Source organism: Tiliqua scincoides, chromosome 3 (assembly GCF_035046505.1).
Source record: "Tiliqua scincoides isolate rTilSci1 chromosome 3, rTilSci1.hap2, whole genome shotgun sequence".
Lineage (NCBI taxonomy): Eukaryota > Metazoa > Chordata > Lepidosauria > Squamata > Scincidae > Tiliqua > Tiliqua scincoides.
In genome coordinates this window covers 238,474,939-238,494,384 of record NC_089823.1, presented here as the reverse complement: position 1 = coordinate 238,494,384, position 19,446 = coordinate 238,474,939, and the positions used below count along the sequence as shown (strand labels likewise).

The following is a 19,446-nucleotide window of genomic DNA, read 5'->3' as shown; positions in this document are numbered from 1 at the left end:
CATGGATGCAGCAGAAGCCATGCCAGCATCACTGCATCACTGTGGGGGGAGTTTGATAAATTTGGCCCATGTGCCTGTCTTGCACCTAGTGCCCCATTGATTTCATTCAGTGACCAAAAGTTCTAGTCTGATGACGGAGCAAAGGCCTATTTGCAGGCAATGCAACATTTTACAAACCTGAATCATGTCCTCCCACTTGGTCATCTTTTTCCTCTACTAAAAAACCCCAAACACTTTTCCTATAAGGAAGCTGCTCATTTGGTTGCCTTCCCAGTATTATGACAGCCTTTTAGAGAAGGGCAACCAGAACTCCACACAGTTCCAATTTGGCCACACCACAGACTTCATAAAGGCAGAATGCCTGGGGACTGAATGCCTATTCACAAACTGAAGATCCAGGAACCTGGTCTCTTTTGTACTAGAACATCCTACCCAAGTAACAGTGATTGAGCAGGGTTGAGCAGTGAGGTTGCAAAGTTTGCGGACGACACCAAACTTTTCCAAGTGGTGAAGACCAGAAGTGATTGTGAGGAGCTCCAGAAGGATCTCTCCAGACTGGCAGAATGGGCAGCAAAATGGCAGATGCGCTTCAGTGTCAGTAAGTGTAAGGTCATGCACATTGGGGCAAAAAATCAAAACTTTAGATATAGGCTGATGGGTTCTGAGCTGTCTGTGACAGATCAGGAGAGAGATCTTGGGGTGGTGGTGGACAGGTCGATGAAAGTGTCGACCCAATGTGCGGCGGCAGTGAAGAAGGCCAATTCTATGCTTGGGATCATTAGGAAGGGTATTGAGAACAAAATGGCTAGTATTATAATGCTGTTGTACAAATCTATGGTAAGGCCACACCTGGAGTATTGTGTCCAGTTCTGGTCACCGCATCTCAAAAAAGACATAGTGGAAATGGAAAAGGTGCAAAAGAGAGCAACTAAGATGATTACGGGGCTGGGGCACCTTCCTTACGAGGAAAGGCTACGGCGTTTGGGCCTCTTCAGCCTAGAGAAGAGACGCCTGAGGGGGGACATGATTGAGACATACAAAATTATGCAGGGGATGGACAGAGTGGATAGGGAGATGCTCTTTACACTCTCACATAACACCAGAACCAGGGGACATCCACTAAAATTGAGTGTTGGGAGAGTTAGAACAGACAAAAGAAAATATTTCTTTACTCAGCATGTGGTTGGTCTGTGGAACTCTTTGCCACAAGATGTGGTGATGGTGACTGGCCTGGACGCCTTTAAAAGGGGATTGGACAAGTTTCTGGAGGAAAAATCCATTACGGGGTACAAGCCATGATGTGTATGCGCAACCTCCTGATTTTAGAAATGGGTTATGTCAGAATGCCAGATGCAAGGGAGGGCACCAGGATGCAGGTCTCTTGTTATCTGGTGTGCTCCTTGGGGCATTTGGTGGGCCACTGTGAGATACAGGAAGCTGGACTAGATGGGCCTATGGCCTGATCCAGTGGGGCTGTTCTTATGTTCTTAACAGCCCAATCCTATCTACACTTTCCTGGGAGTTACCCCCATTGACTCAAATGGGACTTACTTCTGAGTAGACATGCATAGGATTGGGTTATAAGTCAGTAAGAGCAGAGCAGGTGGCCCAGATCAAGTTCTATCTAGCCCAGTGTTCTATATTTAACGCAGGTCCCTCCTGGAAGTTCATAAATTGGACATAAAAGTGATGGCCACTGCATTATTTGTCCCCAGATCCACAACCCAAATGTACACTGGAAGCTTCATTCTGCTTTCATGGCTAAGGACTGTTAATGGACTTATCTTCTATGAGTTTGTCTAACCATTTGCAAAGCTGTCTAACTGGTGGCCATCACGACATCTTGTGGTGGTGAGTTCCAAAAGTTCGTTATAGAGCGTCCCTTCACTGTCTGGAGTTCTTCTGTTTCTGGCCATTCTAACAATGCATAATGATGATGTGAAGGTCTGTGGGCAGGCCCCAGCGTACATTTTGCCTGCCAGCCTTTCACTGGCAAGCATGGCACAGATCAGGACAGTATTTATTTATTGAACTAATTATGTCTCACCTTTTCTGCCAAACCACTCCAAGGTGGCTCACAACATGGAAAAAACTATACTAAAAACAATGCTTTAGCCTCTCCCCACAAGCAGTAAAACCACAACACAGTCAACCCACATGGGGGCTCCCTTTTCTAACATACAGTATTCTCTGACACTGTGGTCATAAGAACATAAGAACAGCCCCACTGGATCAGGCCATAGGCCCATCTAGTCCAGCTTCTTATATCTCACAGCGGCCCACCAAATGCCCCAGGGAGCACACCAGATAACAAGAGACCTCATCCTGGTGCCCTCCCGTCCATCTGGCCTTCTGACATAATCCATAACATGGTCACATGTTAGTCCTCCACTTCTGCACTCTGGTTACAACACACTTTAACCTAAATTAAGTAACAAGGCTTGGGAAGTCCATGGAGAGCTGCTTGCAGTGCCCCTGGCCTGTGCAGACTGCATGCACTCAGTCATGCCCTGACAGAGCACAGCTTGGGCTGGAGGAGCATCATCCACCTTGCAGTCCACATGGCAGCAGAACAGGGGCCAGAGAAGGCCTGCAGTCAGCTGCACCAGCGCCAAGAGTGGCACAGTAGCATCCTCTGCACTGCAAAAGGGACCATTCAGTACTGCATAATTAAGCTCCACTGAGCAGAGCAGCACTTACTTCTGATCAGGAGCTGTGCATAGGATCAGGCTAGGGGGCTGCAACCCTATGCACACATTCTTAGGGTAGGATAGGAGTATAGCCATAGACCTATTAAATCTAAAGGGATAGGTGTGGATGAGTCAAAGGAGGGAATAAATTTAAATGGATCCTTTGGAAGCAGCCAAGCCAGTTGCCAGATTATCAATAAAGAATCCTCCAATTCCTGGTTTTCCTTGGAAGTCCTCACCATGTGGGCACCTGAGGGGGGACATGACTGAGACATACAAAATTGTGCAGGGGCTGGACAGAGCGGAGAGAGATGTTCTTTTCCCTGTCACATTACACCAGAACCAGGGGACATCCACTAAAGCTGAGTGTTGGGAGAGTTAGGACAACATATTTCTTTAACAGCTTGTAAACTCCTGCCACAGGAAGTAGTGATGGCAACTTACCTTTAAAAGGGTTTTGAACAAATTTCTGGAGGAAAAGTTCAGCACGGGTTACAAATTATGGTAGGTATGTGCAAGGTAGAGGTAGGCTGCCTCTGATTGCCAGATGCAGGGGAGGGCACCAGGACGCAGGTTGTGTCTGTTGTCTAGTGTGGTCCTTGAAGCATTTGGTGGGCCACTGTGAGATACAGGAAGCTGGACTAGATGGGTCTTTGGCCTGATCCAACAAGGGTCTTCTTTTGTTCTTATGTTTGTTCCTTGAATGGGGCTGGAGGATGTGGGGTGGAGAGGAACCCCACCCATTGCAGCCTCCAACACTTTCACCCACCCCTCTTTCAAGAGACTGCCAGGCCTCTGCACTGAATGAGGTTTCTAGGCGCAGACAGAGACCCTTCGCTGCTCCCACGCTTGCAAACATGAAAGATGCCCGGTAAGCATCACTCCCCCCCTTGAGTCTGTTTCAGACCCACCTCCCCAGAAAAAAGGAAGCTGCATTGCCAGAGATTGTCCTTGCAAGCCACCTGAGAGGGAGGGGGGGGGGACTTAGCACCACCATCATTTTTTTGGTAGGAAGAGCAGAGCCCCCCTATCCCCCCCCCCGGTCCTTCTGCACATTCACTCTCTTGCTTGGAACTGGCTGGCTGGTTGCACCAGGAGAGGCTGCCCTGTGGCAGCCCCAGTGTTGCGAAGGAGCCCCGTGGCGTAGCTGGAGGGGGGCCTCCCCTTCGGAGCCATTCAGGGACGCCTCCGCTTTGCTCCCTCCTCCCTGAATGGCTCCGAAGGGGAGGGGCCGTTTGCACGCCCTGATGCAAAACTGAGGCTCCCCGCAAAACTTAGTGCTTTGCTCCCCCTCTAGCTACGCCACTGCTCCACAGTCCCAGACCCCGGGCTTTCCCCTGGCAGAGGCGGGGCTGCAGCTGGGTCCTTCCCCTGAGCATCCTCTGGGCTGGCCGCACCAGGATCGGGCCCGGGCGACTCTCCCACGGCTGCCAGCCGGCCGCCTGCGGAGCGCTCCTTCCGGAGGGAGGGCTGGAGGAGGAGCTGTGCTGGTCCCCGCCCGCCCTCCTGCCCGGCGTTGTGTAAGCGGGGCCTGGCGAGCAGCGGGCCGCCTCCGGAGCAGACCTCTGCGCTCTCCACCGCTGGTGCGCAACACTGCAGGGCTGTCGTGAGGCTCAGTGAGGGCAGCTGGGCGGAGGGGCTCTGGGGAGGGGGGAGCCCGCTGCTCGGAGACGCAGCAGCCCGGGACGCACCTCTCGCAGCTCCCTGGCCAGAGGTCTCCTCGGTCCGCCGCCGCCTGCAGGCGAAGCGCGGAGCGGCCCCCTTGGCTTCACCCGCAGCATCCTTCCTCTCCGTCGCCCCGCGCAGAACCCACACCCCCTTCTGGCCTCTCTGCCGCCTCTCTGGAGGCTCCCAGCACAACCCTATGCGGGTCTACTCAGAAGTAAGTCCCATTGTGTTCAATAAGGCCTACTCCTGGGAAAGGGTGCATAGGATTGTAGCCTGACAGCCCAGTCCTAGCCACACTTTCCTGGGAGTAAGCCCCATCGATTCTAATGGGACTTACTTCTGAGTAGACATGTGTAGGATGGAACTGACAGTGGCATAAGAACTTTTATCTCAGCCATTCCCCCCCCCCCCCAAAAAACCAAGCAGGAAGGAGGTGATGCCTTGATGCACAGTAGCAGGTAGAGAAACCATGGGGCAAGCACCTTGGGGCGTGTGTAGAGCGCCTTTCCTGCAACAGAGCTGATGCTACATCGATCCCAATGTTTCCAATAAATCAGTCCAAAAGGCTGCACATTTTAAGTGGTCAGTCGCGTGGATTGGCCTTTTAATGCAACCCTTTTAAAGAGTGCGATACCATAGTCTTTCGAGACTGAAGGTTGCCAATACAATTTAAAGAGCAGCTCTTCAAGTGTGAGCTTAGGTTGGTATCCCCTCTCTAATCCTATTCTCCATAAGCAGAGGTTGTTAGTCAAGGTAACGAAATGGAACCTGCCTGCAGTGTCATAGCTAGAGGGGGTGCTAAGCACTAAGTTGTGCAGGGAGCCTCACTGCAGTGTGTAAGGCCTCCCCCCCCCCAGCCAGGTGTCTGCCTCTGTTTTGCTCCCACTGCCTGGAATGACTCCATAGGGGAGGGGCCCCTTGCACGCTGCAGGGTGGCTCCCTGCAAAACTTAGTGCTTTGCACCCCCCTCTAACTATGCCACTGCCCGTCCGTTTACCAGTGTATCACTGAGTACCATTTGCTAGGGAAAACAAGGGGGGGTTGCCTCATGCCTTGCTTGTGGGTTTACTGGCTGACGACTGTTGGAAACAGGATGCTAGGCTGGATGGACGCCGGGCCTCCCCTAATGGATTTCTTCTTATAATTATAGGCTGCTTCCTGCTCCCAAAGAGCTGCATCAAAGGTTTGCAGTTATTTCCAGTTCCATTTGGGTTTGTGCTCACTGCGCACACTCTTTGGAATCCAAGGGGTGGCACTGACCATGCCTCTGAAGAAGCAGAAGCGGAAGACACCTGGGGCCGTGGACTCCAAAAACCAAGCTGCAGAAGATGGAGCTGCGTCTGATGGGTCAAAAAGCAATGGAGAGGCGTTGGGTGGAGAAAAAAGGAAGAAGATGGAAGAGGCAGCTGGGAGCAGGGGTCCTGGGGTCCTGGCTGAGGCCCTGAAGCAAGCCCGCCTGAAGGCAGCGCTATCCGTGGCAGAGTTCAAGTACAACAAGAGACGGGTCCGCCTGATCTCGAATGACTCTGATCTCAAGGAGGGGGCTCAGGGCATCCTCTACTGGATGTCACGAGATCAGAGAGTGCAAGGTGAGAGGTTGCCTGGGAGACCTGCCTGCAGCAGGTTCATGCCCTCATCTACTTGTTTGGGAAAGATAGCCAAGCACATGTGTAGTGTTATGGGTGAAGCAGACAATGTTTAGGACAGCCGTTTTCAACCACTGTGCCGTGGCACATTGGTGTGCTGTGAGTGACTCACAGCTGTGCCACAGGAATTTGGGGGAAGGTCATTTGTTAGATGGGCCAATGGGGGATATGAACCTCCACTGGCAGCATGGTGTGCCTTGGCAATTTTAATGCCTTGTCAGTGTGCCGTGAAATGAAAAAGGTTGAAAATCACTGGTTTAGGAGGAGTGTGGCTGACTTGAAGGTTCTTTCACTGCATTTAGCCCAAATGCACCATTTTCCTCTCCCATAACATGCTCTGAAAATCAGTTCTGCAAAGTTTGAGCTAAGGGCAACCAGCAGCCAGTCAGCTGATGTGACGCGTCTCGCCTGCTCCAGTAAGTAACTAAGATGTTACGTTTTGTACCGGCTGACGCTTCCAGGTAGCCTTCAAGGGCAGAACCTCTGACTTGGTCCTTGCAGCCACTGGCTCCCTGCTGCCTCTTATGTCTTGTCCATTGTTTTCTTTCCAGATAATTGGGCCTTTCTGTACGCCCAGCGTCTGGCCTTGAAACAGAAGCTCCCACTACATGTCTGCTTCTGCCTGGTGCCCAAGTTCCTGGAGGCCACCATCCGCCATTTTGGTTTCATGCTTGGAGGTCTGAAGGAAGTGGCCGAGGTACTGGTGTGGGGGGTTGCCTTACCTGCTTCCTTGCCTGGAAGTAGCTACTTCTCTGGCCTTGCCTCCTTCCAACATGCTTCTACTGGGGACGGGAAATGCTGCCAGATCTCTGCATTGGGTGTGATGGGATTCTTCAGTCACTACAGAGATTTGGTAGAACTGTCTGCCCTCCACAGAGGTCTCTACATGTGCTGGGTTTGACTCCATGCAGCCAGGAAGCCTACTTCTAAGGTCATTCTTGGCCTCTTTTTGCTGTTACCTGCTCTAAAAGTCTGAGTGGGGAAGGCTGAATGTGCAGACCAGTTTAATTTAAAACTAAAGTGTACTTCTACAGTCGGCAGTTTTGGAAACGCTGGTAAGAAGCTTCTAGGAAGCTTTATTTGGGTGTTGAGAGGAGCACAGCAAATTACTACATGCAGTTGTAGCAATGGGAACAATTCTGAGGAGAGTGTTGGTGGGTGGAGAGCGGTGGATCATTGTTTCCATGATCATAGCCCAGGCCAGCATTTGTAGTGAGTTTGGGGAGCAATCGTAGCTCAGCATCAGAGACCTTGCTTTGCCTACAGAATGTCCCAGGTTCAGTCCCTGGAAGCACTTGCAGAGATTCCCACTGCTCCCAGCCTCTGTTGTCAGTCCTGAACCAGATGGGCAGCTGGTCCGATTTGCTGTAAGGCACCTTTCCGTGTTCCTGGTGCCTCCTTTGCACATTTATTGGTTATTTATTATTAAGAAGACTATTTTTATACTGCTTTTCAACAAAAAAGTAGTTTACGTAGCTGAATAAATCAATGAATGGTTTCCTGTCCCCAGAGAGCTTACAATCTAAAAATAAAAATAAAAAGACACCATGCTGGACCAAAGGAGGACAAGTGTTCTCCCCTTGTTAAATGTAAGAGGAGAAAGCCCCTTGGAAAGGTGCCTCCACCCACCGTGTTCCATGTGGCTTCTTCTCAGCTAAGTGCGTGTAGGGCTGCTGCATCCGTAGTTTCTACCCTGGCACTGTTCTCCCCGCACAACCAGGGGCAATGCACTGGGGTGGGGGTTGATCCTGCCACTCTCTGAGCTGCAGAGGATATCAGAGTGCCACTGTGGGGGTGACCTCCCCCGCTCTTCTCCAGTTCTAGATTTGGAGGCAGAGGGAAAGAGTGGGATTCCTTCAGGAGAGGGCAATCCAAATACTGCTGCCACCCATCGCCAAGATGGGCAACCTTAGCCTTCCTCTCCGGTCTGGAGCTGGTGAGTGGGTGAGGATTTTCCACTGCACAGTGGGTGAACAATTTCAATTCCAAGGTGGAGAGAGAGGCCAAGGCTCCTCTGGTCACCCTTGCCAGAGGGACACTTGCCATGTGGAAGGTGATATGTGTGGAACCTGGCACAGGCTGGGTGTCTGTAGGTCATCTGAAGTGTCTGCCCCAGAACAGGTTCTGCCCTGAGCCAGCTAGGCCAGAATTTTCTCTCCTTTCTTCCTCTAGGAGTGTCAGGAGCTCAACATCCCCTTCCACTTACTCATCGGCTTTGCCAAAGACACACTGCCCCCCTTCGTGATGAAGCATAGCATTGGCGGGGTGGTGACAGACTTTGCCCCCCTCCGTGTTCCCCAGCAGTGGGTGCAAGATGTCCGGGAAAGACTGCCACCAGATGTTCCCTTTGCCCAGGTGAGAGGCCCTGCATGCTCCGAGGGTGGAGGTGGAATCCATGCAGAGTAGGACTTCTGACTTCCTTATTTCTGCTCCCAGGTATTCCTTTTCAGAAGGCAGAGACGAGGGAGCAGGACAACCATCCAGGTTGTGGAGGGCATGAGCAGCTCTGGTCCTGCCCCCATCCACCACCTGAACTGACAGCCTCACCTGGCTGTCACCTGATGGGTTGAAGCCCATCCCAGGCTGGCACTGGGCTAGAACACTGCTGTGCCCTCCTGAATGATGTCAGTTGTAAAGAAGGACAATCTCTGCATCCCTGTTCTTTTGCTAACTGAATTACCCATTGGGGGGGAGGGGGGGAGACCACCTGACAATAATAAAGAAGTCTCCTGAAGTCACTTTAGCACAATGGATCCTCTTTGTCATATTGCAACTGTGTTCTTAGCTGAGAAAACACCAAAATCTGCAGTGGTAGAGACACAAATAAAATGAAGGGACTGGGCCCCCCTTTCTTCAGGGGTTTGAAAATCTGTCTTATCAGCATGGGAGTCAGTTGGACTTGCTCAGAAGGTGTGTAGAAGTTTATGAAATCCATCTCATTTTCTTTTCCATTTCCGTTTTCTCTTTTGTGCCAGGTCGATGCCCACAATATTGTGCCTTGCTGGGTTGCCTCAGACAAGCAAGAGTATGGCGCGAGGACAATTCGCCGGAAGATTCATGACCTTCTGCCAGAGTTTCTCACTGACTTTCCCCCTGTGGTTCAGCACCCCTATCCTGCTGCATGTCAGGCAGAGGTAGCAGTTTCCATTACGAAGGGAGGGAGGTACCAAAGGCCTTAGCAAATGTTGCCAAAGGGCTGGAGAAATTCTGAGCAGTTGCCCCAGGCTCCCCTCTGCCACCAGGGAGAACCAGCATTTGTCCTGGGCCACTGGATGATTTCCCCAAGTAATTGCTTTACTGGATAAAAGCAAATGGTGTATCTCGTCCACCATCTTGTGGCCAACATTGGCTGTTCAGATACCTCTGCGTAGCTTACTGGCAAGGCATAAATGCAAAATACACTTTCAAAATTCCTTGATGGAGTTTGCTGACACAAGACGCTCACATAGAACACACAGGCCAGTGGACACATCCCCTTTGGAGGTTCAGCATGACCAAGAGATAGGAGCATCACACTATAACACAACCATGTGGTGCTTCCATCTCTTGGTCATGCTGAACCTCCAAAGGTAGGTGCACACATACATCTATGTGCTTGAGCATCAAAGGACTCAGGATTTGCATGCCTTGGGGAGCCATTCCTTACCCTTAGAATTGCTCTTTTCTCTATTTCTCCAGCCCATCAACTGGGACAGCTGCTCTGCCAGCCTGCAAGTTGACCGCACAGTGAAGGAGGTGGATTGGGCAAAGCCAGGCACAACCTCCGGCCTGAGAGTGTTGGAAGAGTTCATCCAGGAACGGCTGAAGTTCTTTGGCACCGACAGAAACAACCCCAACAAGGCGGCTCTGAGCAACCTCTCGCCCTGGTTCCACTTTGGTGAGCAGGCAGTGGAGTGCAGCTGGCAGCTCCTGGAGGATGGCTGCAAGGGCCATCCTTTCCCCCTCTTTTCCCAACCAGGGGACATCCACTTGAGTTGAGTGTTGGGAGAGTTAGGACAGACAGAAGAAAATATTTCTTGACTCAGCGTGTAATTAGTCTGTGGAACTCCTTGCCACAGGAAGTAGTGATGGCATCTTGCCTAGATGCCTTTAAGAGGGGATTGGATAATTTTTTGGAGGAATTCATTACGGGTTACAAGCCACAGTAGGTCTGTGCAAGCTCTTGGTTTTAGAAGCAGGCTGCCTCTGATTGCCAGATGCAGGGGAGGGCACCGGGACACAGGTTGTGTCGGTTGTCTTGTGTGCTCCCTGGGGCATTTGGTGGGACACTATGAAATACAAGAAGCTGGACTAGATGGGCCTTTGGCCTGATCCAGCGGGGCTCTTCTTATGTCCTTATTCAGGCTGGCATGTTTACCTTTTGGGGGCTGGGGACCATCTGACCCTAAATGGGTCAAGCAGCTGAGCCCTTAAACATTTGGGGTCAGGCAGCTTCATCCCTACACTTTAAAACTTAATGTTTTAATTGCTTTTAATACATATTGTTTTATTTTATGTTGATATTGTTAGCTGCCTTGAGTTCCCTTTGGTGTGGAAGAAAGGCAGGATAAAAATCCTATAAATAAATAAATACTTGAATGCTCTAGTTGAGACATTCACTTTAAAAAGTGAGTAAGGAACCAGTTCACTTTTGAACCAATTTATATCTATTCCATACAAAATGATATCAACCTGTTGCTTGCACCATACCTCTATGAAATGAATGCAGTGAGGACTATTTAACTTCGAAAAACCTTTTAAGACTGTTTTTGAATTTCAAAGAGGTTTTTACAGGGAAAAAATAATAGCACAGGGTTTTTAAACTCCTGGAAATGCAGGAAAATAAAACTTTAATCATCCAGTGGAAAGATGAGTCCATTTTTCAGCCACTTACTTGGAAGCTCAGTTCAGGTTCAAGGCAACCTGCAGATATTAGGTTTGGGTTCCATTCTGGTTCAGTAAAATCTCTCTCTGATGAACCAGTTTTTGGGGTTCAGTTCAGCTCTCTTGCACAGAGATAAAGTGTTCACTCCATCCTCAAGATTTTAGGGCTGGTAGCCATCTTCACATATACAAAAAGTGCAATACTTAAGATACCTAATATTAAAAATCATGATGGAAGAGGAGATGAAGACATACAGAGCCCAAGGATTTGTAGACTTCAGGAGTCCAAAGCTGTGGGTCAGTCTAATCGGTGTGTGCTGGCTGCAGGGAGGTCAGAAGGTCTTTGGGGAGGCAAGTAGTGATGCCGGTCCCTCCTCCCACAGGTCAGGTTTCCGTTCAGCGAGCCATCTTGGAAGTGCGGAAGCACCGCAGCAGATATAAGGAGTCAGTCGAAGCCTTCATTGAGGAGGCCGTGGTACGGAGAGAGCTGGCAGACAACTTTTGCTATTACAACCAGAACTATGACAAGGTTGAAGGTAACAGATCCCCTGAGTGGCCTTGCTTTCCTTGCATGGAAGTAGCAGTAGTTGTTGTGCGGAGCACTTTGCAAAATAATTTTATTTCTAATTTATTTTATTTATTTGTAATCCCACTCTTGTACAAACAGATGCTCTCAAAACAAATATTAAAAAGTATCACTAGATAGCAGTCAGCAGAGCAGCAGTAAAATAGCAGAAGTCTTGTTTATATTCTTATGGGGTTCCTCTGTAGCAAGGCAGTTCCAGTGATGTGGCTAGAGGAGGTACAATGCGCTAAGCTTTTCAGGGACCTCACCGCAGTGTGCAAGCGGCCCCTCCCCTTCGGAGCCATTTCAGGCAGTGGGTGCAAACCCGAGGCGTATGCCTGACTCCAAAGGGGAAGGGGACGAGCTCCTTGCACGCTGCAGTGAGGCTCGCTGCAAAACTTAGTGCTTTGCACCCCCTCTAGCTATGCCACTGGACAGTCCTTAAAGCAAATGATTGTTTGCATCAGTGCCATCACTGCACATGTCCTTTACAGGGTGGCTTTAGTGAGAGGCAGGTCCTGGCTCAAGATCTTTACAGTAGGAGGGCCAAACTGTGTTGTGTGGCTGTATTAATCTTGTCTGATCTCGGAAGCTAAGCAGGGTCAGGCCTGGTTAGTACTTGGATGGGAGACTGCCTGGGAATACCGGGTGCTGTAGGCTTATACCATGATCTCGGAAGCTAAGCAGGGTCAGGCCTGGTTAGTACTTGGATGGGAGACCGCCTGGGAATACCGGGTGCTGTAGGCTTATACCATGATCTCGGAAGCTAAGCAGGGTCAGGCCTGGTTAGTACTTGGATGGGAGACCGCCTGGGAATACCGGGTGCTGTAGCTTATACCATGATCTCGGAAGCTAAGCAGGGTCAGGCCTGGTTAGTACTTGGATGGGAGACCGCCTGGGAATACCGGGTACTGTAGGCTTATACCATAGTCTTTCGAGACTGAAGGTTGTCAACTAGGAAGCTGCTGATAGGATTGCCTGACACTTGCAATGAAGTGGGGCAGGTGCTACCAATTTGATTGGAGCTTAGGGAGGGGGGTGTTGACCCTTTCTTACCACTCTGTTTTCAGTCTTAAAATTGTACTCTCCAAGCTGCAATTTGCCCCCTACTGGTATTTTTCCCCATGGGCAAACTACGGCTTCGGGGTGGGGAAAGGCTTTTGATCAGGAAAATATAGCAGAAGGAAGAGGTTAAACATCCCCCCTTCAGCTGTGATTGGCAACTCCACCCACCTGCATTTAATAAAAGAAAAGCAAGACAGAATGTCAGGAGATCTAGTCATGGATCTGGTGCAGAAGAACTTCCTGCTGGGCTGTGACACCTGTTAACTCATGTACGGTGTGGGTAGGGGGGCTTTTGAGGATGTCTGCTTCATGCCAGCCTCCAGCACAGCTTGGGGTGGTCCTTGCCATGACACCATCACTTCAACGCTTTCTTACTTTGAAAGAACTCAAGGATTGGCTCCTGGGTTTTAAGTGTGCAGCTGCAGCTTATTGGAACACCTTCATTCCTGTGAGAGATCTAGACTCTACAGTGAGCTCCAGGTTGGGTTCCTGATGTGCAACTTCTCTGTTGCTTTCGTTTCTAGTGGGATTTCTTTTCTCTCATTTCCTTTTGGGGTCTTTTATTAAGTAGTTCTCTGTGTAAACTATGCTGCTAAACCTGGTCATTGCCTCTTGTAGGTGCTTATGATTGGGCTAAGACCACCCTCAAGCTCCACGCTAAGGACAAGAGGCCTCATCTGTACACACTGAAGCAGCTGGAAGAAGGGAAGACGCATGACCCTCTTTGGAATGCTGCACAGGTAGCCAGAGCATCAAAGTCCTTGTCTTCATGGTGGGCATCTGTTGGTGAGGTGTCTTTTGGCTAAGGCCTTCAGCCAGTACATGCCCACTGCGTCATTGAAGATATTTGCCTCCTCTTCAGAGAGGTTACATCTTTATCTTCTCCTATAATACTAGAACCCAGGATCACACAATTAATTGATTGGCCATAGGAACAAAATAAAACACTGTCTCACAAAATAAACTAACTTTTTGAAATCATTGCTGTGGCATGTGCTATCAACAGCCAGGAGCTTAGATGGCTTAAAAGAGGTTTAGACAAATTCATGAATAATCTTAGCACTGTGATCATTAAATGGAAGCTCCAGGTTCAAAGGCAGTACATATCTGACCACTTATGGGTGAGGGCTTCTTACTTCATGTTCACCTGGTAGGTTTCACAGACAAACCTGGCTGAACATTGTTGGAGACAGGATGCTGGGCTGGGTTGCCTCTTCTGTTCTGACATGTTCGCTACAGTAAATAGCAATAAGAACATAAGAACATAAGAACAGCCCCACTGGATCAGGCCATAGGCCCATCTAGTCCAGCTTCCTGTATCTCTCAGCGGCCCACCAAATGCCCCAGGGAAAACACCAGATAACAAGAGACCTCATCCTGGTGCTCTCCCCTACATCTGGCATTCTGACTTAACCCATTCCTAAAATCAGGAGGTTGCGCATACACATCATCGCTTGTACCCCATAATGGATTTTTCCTCCAGAAACTCGTCCAATCCCCTTTTAAAGGCGTCTAGGCTAGACGCCAGCACCACATCCTGTGGCAAGGAGTTCCACAGACCGACCACGCGCTGAGTAAAGAAATATTTTCTTTTGTCTGTCCTAACCCACCCAACACTCAATTTTAGTGGATGTCCCCTGGTTCTGGTATTATGTGAGAGTGTAAAGAGCATCTCCCTATCCACTCTGTCCATCCCCTGCATAATTTTGTATGTCTCAATCATGTCCCCCCTCAGGCGTCTCTTTTCTAGGCTGAAGAGGCCCAAACGCCGTAGCCTTTCCTCATAAGGAAGGTGCCCCAGCCCCGTAATCATCTTAGTTGCTCTCTTTTGCACCTTTTCCATTTCCACTATGTCTTTTTTGAGATGCGGCGACCAGAACTGGACACAATACTCCAGGTGTGGCCTTACCATAGATTTGTACAACGGCATTATAATATTAGCTGTTTTGTTCTCAATACCCTTCCTAATGATCCCAAGCATAGAATTGGCCTTCTTCACTGCCACCGCACATTGGGTCGACACTTTCATCGACCTGTCCACCACCACCCCAAGATCTCTCTCCTGATCTGTCACAGACAGCTCAGAACCCATCAGCCTATATCGAAAGTTTTGATTTTTTGCCCCAATGTGCATGACTTTACACTTACTGACATTGAAGCGCATCTGCCATTTTGCTGCCCATTCTGCCAGTCTGGAGAGATCCTTCTGGAGCTCCTCACAATCACTTCTGGTCTTTACGACTCGGAAAAGTTTGGTGTCGTCTGCAAACTTAGCCACTTCACTGCTCAACCCTGTCTCTAGGTCATTTATGAAGAGGTTGAAAAGCACCGGTCCCAGGACAGATCCTTGGGGCACACCGCTTTTCACCTCTCTCCATTGTGAAAATTGCCCATTGACACCCACTCTCTGCTTCCTGGCCTCCAACCAGTTCTCAATCCACGAGAGGACCTGTCCTCTAATTCCCTGACTATGGAGTTTTTTCAGTAGCCTTTGGTGAGGGACCGGGTAGATCTACGGGGATCTACGGTAGATCTACGGTAGATCTACGGGGCCATGCAGAGTTGACACAGTCCTCAGAAACATGCTGTCTTAGTAGCATGGCCTTTCCCAGTTTGAAGAGACACTTGGCCAACAGGCTGAGGCAAAGAAGGAAGGCCCATAGCCAGGGAGACAGACCAGGGACAGACTGCACTTGCTCCCAGTGTGGAAGGGATTGTCACTCCTGAATCGGCCTTTTCAGCCACACTAGACGCTGTGCCAGAACCACCATCCAGAGCGCGATACCAGAGTCTTCCGAGACTGAAGGTTGCCAACTTATGAGTAACTTTTCCACTTTCTCCCCCTCAGCTCCAGATGGTTCGTGAAGGGAAGATGCATGGCTTTCTGCGAATGTATTGGGCCAAGAAAATCCTGGAATGGACCAGTTCCCCTGATGAGGCCTTGAAATTTGCCATCTACCTCAACGATCGCTATGAACTGGATGGCAGGGATCCCAACGGCTATGTGGGTCAGTAACAGGGGGAGTCTGAAAAGTAATCTAAAGAGCTGGTGTATTCATCAGGGACATGCATGAATGGGGAGGCAGAGCCTCCCCACCCACCACACATCCCTGGGATTCATTGATGGCCAGTCACCACCAGAGTATGGCTGTTGGCCCTCCATGGGTTCTTGGGTGGAGCCATCATTGTAGCCAACACTTTCATATTTTGGTCTTTGGTTCGTCAGGAGGGATCAGTCCCGCAGAAGCTGCCTTCCCCTACCCATATTAGGAAGTATACTATGCTGAGCTTAGTATATGCTAAGCTGAGTATGCTTAGCTCAGCTTAGCTTAGCTGAGTATGTAAACTGAGCTATGCTGAGTATAGCTATGCTGAGCTGGAACAAGCTGGAATCTCTAGCATGTATGCACTGCTGAAACAGACACTTGTGTTGGCTTGGTCATGTCGTGAGAATGGATGATGGGCGGATCCAAAAGGATCTCCTCTATGGAGAACTCGTGCAAGGAAAGTGCCCTACAGGTAGACCACAACTGCGATACAAAGACATCCGCAAGAGGGATCTGAAGGCCTTAGGAGTGGACCTCAACAGGTGGGAAACCCTGGCCTCTGAGTGGCCCGCTTGGAGGCAGGCTGTGCAGCATGGCCTTTCCCACTTTGAAGAGACACTTGGCCAACAGTCTGAGGCTAAGAGGCAAAGAAGGAAGGCCCATAGCCAGGGAGACAGACCAGGGACAGACTGCACTTGCTCCCAGTGTGGAAGGGATTGTCACTCCCGAATTGGCCTCTTCAGCCACACTAGACGCTGTTCCAGAACCACCATTCAGAGTGTGATACCATAGTCTTTCGAGACTGAAGGTTTCCAACTATGCTGAGCTTACAGCAGCAAGCCTACTCCAAAGCTCAGCACAAAGGAGCAAGCCTTCTCTTCCCCCTGCCCAAGGTTATTAGTGCACATAAATTTTAAAGGGCATCTATGCAACCATAAAGGCTAGAAACTTTAAAAAAGAAAATGGAAATTCTTAGGAAGTAGAATTAATGCACCCAGCACTACAAGCTGTGGTTCTTTTCTGCACCCATTAGAATGCATACTCATAATTACTTAATTTTGAGAATGAGAGTGTATGAGTAGTAGCAGATAAAGAAACCAAAGATGGTTGGACAAGAATTCTTCTCAAACCAAAGGGTGGAAATTCTAGATCCTGGTCAGCTCCCTTCTATTCATCCAGGCTTTCATCTTTTGGCCAGTGTTCCTTTAAGTCCGGGGCCTCCAAACTATGGGGTTTCTGCAAAGACAGGAGGTGACAGGGCACACTGCAGCCCTGAGAGGATTTTCTCCATGCACCACAGGCCATAGCTTGGAGGCCCCTACTTTAAGCTATCTTTTTCCCTTTATGACATCTGCCCCCACCCCATTTGTCTTTTTCCATTAGCTAGCTTGGTTGACCACATCTATGCTTGTGCACTGCAATGAGGAAAGGAAATCCAAGACCTTTGTGTTTGTTTTTGTGTGTCCACCAGGTTGCATGTGGTCCATTTGTGGTATCCATGATCAAGGCTGGGCTGAACGGGCTGTGTTTGGTAAAATCCGCTACATGAACTACGCCGGCTGCAAGAGGAAGTTTGATGTTGGCCAGTTTGAGCACAAGTTCTCTCAGTAGCCACTACAGACAGAAATCCAAAGCTGGAAATGCTACTCTAAATCCAGGGACACTGTGGATTTAACTGTATGCAACTGCTTTCTTTGACCCTCTTAAATATTGAGGAAAAAACCCCTACCATTGTGCCTTGCTAGATGCATCTGAACTAAGGGCAACCACTTCAGAAAAACCTACCCTTCATAGAGTTTTGTTGGGGGGCAGGCAGGATGGATGTGTATTTCTGACTGCTGCCTGGCTCTCAGATATTATTGACCATCTAACTGGGGCAGTGCTCTTCACATACTCATGATCTGTTCAGCACAGGATTGGGCAATAGGCTCATGTTGTCTGGATTGACCCAAAGAACCAACATTTCAACTGGCTGCTGGTTTAAGCAGTGATCAGTGTATGCCAGGTGGCAATTTTAGCTGCCAAAAGTGCCTGCGCTACAGAAGCTTAATTCATTTTTGCCTGGCCCACAAGTGTACACATTTGGTTGCTGTCGCATATAATGCAACATTGGGCAGAAATGGCTTAAACCAGTGTTTCTCAAACTGTGGGTCGAGACCCAGTAGGTGGGTCATGATCTAATTTCAGGTGGGTCCCCATTCATCTCAATATTTTATTTTTAATGTATTTGATTTGATGCTACCATGGAATGTGACTGCATTTGGGGAAATGTTACAGACCCGTACTTTTAACAAGCTACTATGTATATTCTTTTAACATGATAGTAAATGGGACTTACCCCTGAATAAATGTGGGTAGGATTGCAGGCTAGGGTTGTTAAAACATTTTCTGCTTGATGATGTCACTTCTGGTCATGAAATCACTTCCAATGGGTCCTGACAGGTTCTCACTCTAAATAGTGGGTCCTGATGCAAAATGTGCGAGAACCACTGGTATAAACCAATATAAATATCATGGCCTCTTCCAGGAAGCCTGGGAACTGCAGTGATGCTATGTCATCTCACTTCTTAGTGAGATGGCTCTGGTTGCGAACAGAAGGTGAGCCAGTTAAGTCTGTCACTCAGGTGTGTGATATGGTCCAGTCTGTGCTAGCCTCCCCTTGGTTAATAGCCTTTAGGGAAGCAGCATCTCAGGTACAGTCCCACCTGGTTGGCCTCCTGTACTGAAAAAGGTGCATCCCTATTTCTCTGTGTAAACCGTGGTCTGGCAGTTACTGACAAAACTGCAGTTTCCCAGAACAGCATGGCACTCCAACCTGTATATACACTGTATGTATTACACTGAACTAAGATTCAAGCCCCCCTGCTTCCATCGCTCTGCTCCAAAGGAATTTCACCCTACCTCACTTCCTCCAGGTTTTTTGGGGGGAAAGTAGTTAATAGCAGCTCAGCCTGGTGGTCCAATTGCTTCGGAATTTCTTTTAAGGGAAGGGTCCACTTTGAGATCCTTTGACCCAAATCTTAACCAACTTTCCAGCACTGGCATAGCAGTGCCAATGGGACACGTGCTGCATGCTGCAGTTGGGTGGCACTCACAGAGGCGTCCTCAAAGTAAGGGAATGTTTGTGCCCTTACCTCAGAGCTGCATTGCCCACATTCCAGTGCTGGAAAGTGGGTTAGGATTGTGCCCTTTGCCACCTCCAGCACTAGCCACAGGGTCCTACACCCACCCACACTTTGGTTCCCAGGATAGATGTTGCTTGCAAGGAGAGGATGCTAGTTACAATCCTTGCATTAGCTCCACAGGAGAGCCCATGGCAGGGATCAAAGAGGTAAGCAGCTCCAGGCACCAGGATGTTAAGCTGGAAACAAGGACAGAGGGTAGCTGCTTGCTTTAGAGAGTGAGCAAAGGGGCTTTGCACGTGGAAGGCTGCTGGTTTCAGGGTTTAAGAAACATCAGGCTATCACGCCTTATTTCTTGAAGGGAAGAAGAGGTGTTGCCACTCCCACCTGCCCCAAAAGGCTGCACAGTTGTTTTTTTACTTACTGTTTTCCACGTTCCTGAATTTGGGGGCTAGCATTTGAGGGTCCCAGCCTCTGCCAGTGGCAGAAGCAGCAGGATGAGACTGTTACAGAACTGCCTTTTTCTATGAATTTGTGGTATTTTGTAGTAAAACATTTCAGTAAAAAAAAATAAAACACTGTTGTGAATCCGTATCTTTGAGAGCACCTCACACTTTGGCAGCTTCACATCACATAATGGGAGTGGGGTGCAAAATGTCGTGTTCACTTTCAGGCCAAACTACAGACAATTTATGGATGCTGAGTGTGCTTGGCAGAGGATGCTTTACACCAAAGATGAGGTGGTATGACAAGGCTCTTGGCCTTGCATTATGTGCCCCC

The 19,446-nt window shown here is 49.2% G+C and overlaps 1 protein-coding gene across 2 annotated transcripts; it reads left to right on the top strand.

Moving 5' to 3' along the window:
- Positions 1 to 4,201: 4,201 nt before the first annotated feature.
- LOC136644709 (deoxyribodipyrimidine photo-lyase-like) lies at positions 4,202 to 19,260 on the top strand. 2 transcript variants are annotated; one of them, XM_066620792.1, is made up of 10 exons: positions 4,202 to 4,273; positions 5,509 to 5,947; positions 6,556 to 6,701; positions 8,177 to 8,359; positions 8,980 to 9,138; positions 9,683 to 9,881; positions 11,251 to 11,403; positions 13,116 to 13,237; positions 15,346 to 15,505; positions 17,016 to 19,260. In XM_066620792.1, exons 2-10 carry the CDS (start codon positions 5,620 to 5,622, stop codon positions 17,153 to 17,155), a joined length of 1,590 nt encoding a protein of 529 aa, XP_066476889.1. In that variant the 5' UTR covers positions 4,202 to 4,273; positions 5,509 to 5,619; the 3' UTR covers positions 17,156 to 19,260. The 2 variants fall into 2 exon arrangements, with proteins under 2 accessions (XP_066476889.1, XP_066476890.1); XM_066620793.1 differs by having other exon boundaries at positions 4,234 to 4,296.
- The last annotated feature ends 186 nt before the right edge of the window (positions 19,261 to 19,446 follow it).

Bases quoted from the DNA above. Each gene is read 5' to 3' on its own strand.
- LOC136644709 (XM_066620792.1), top strand. From the start codon at position 5,620: ATGCCTCTGAAGAAGCAGAAGCGGAAGACACCTGGGGCCGTGGACTCC. The intron at 5,948-6,555 runs GTGAGAGGTTGC...TTTTCTTTCCAG, and splicing joins ACGAGATCAGAGAGTGCAAG to ATAATTGGGCCTTTCTGTAC. The intron at 6,702-8,176 runs GTACTGGTGTGG...TTCTTCCTCTAG, and splicing joins GTCTGAAGGAAGTGGCCGAG to GAGTGTCAGGAGCTCAACAT.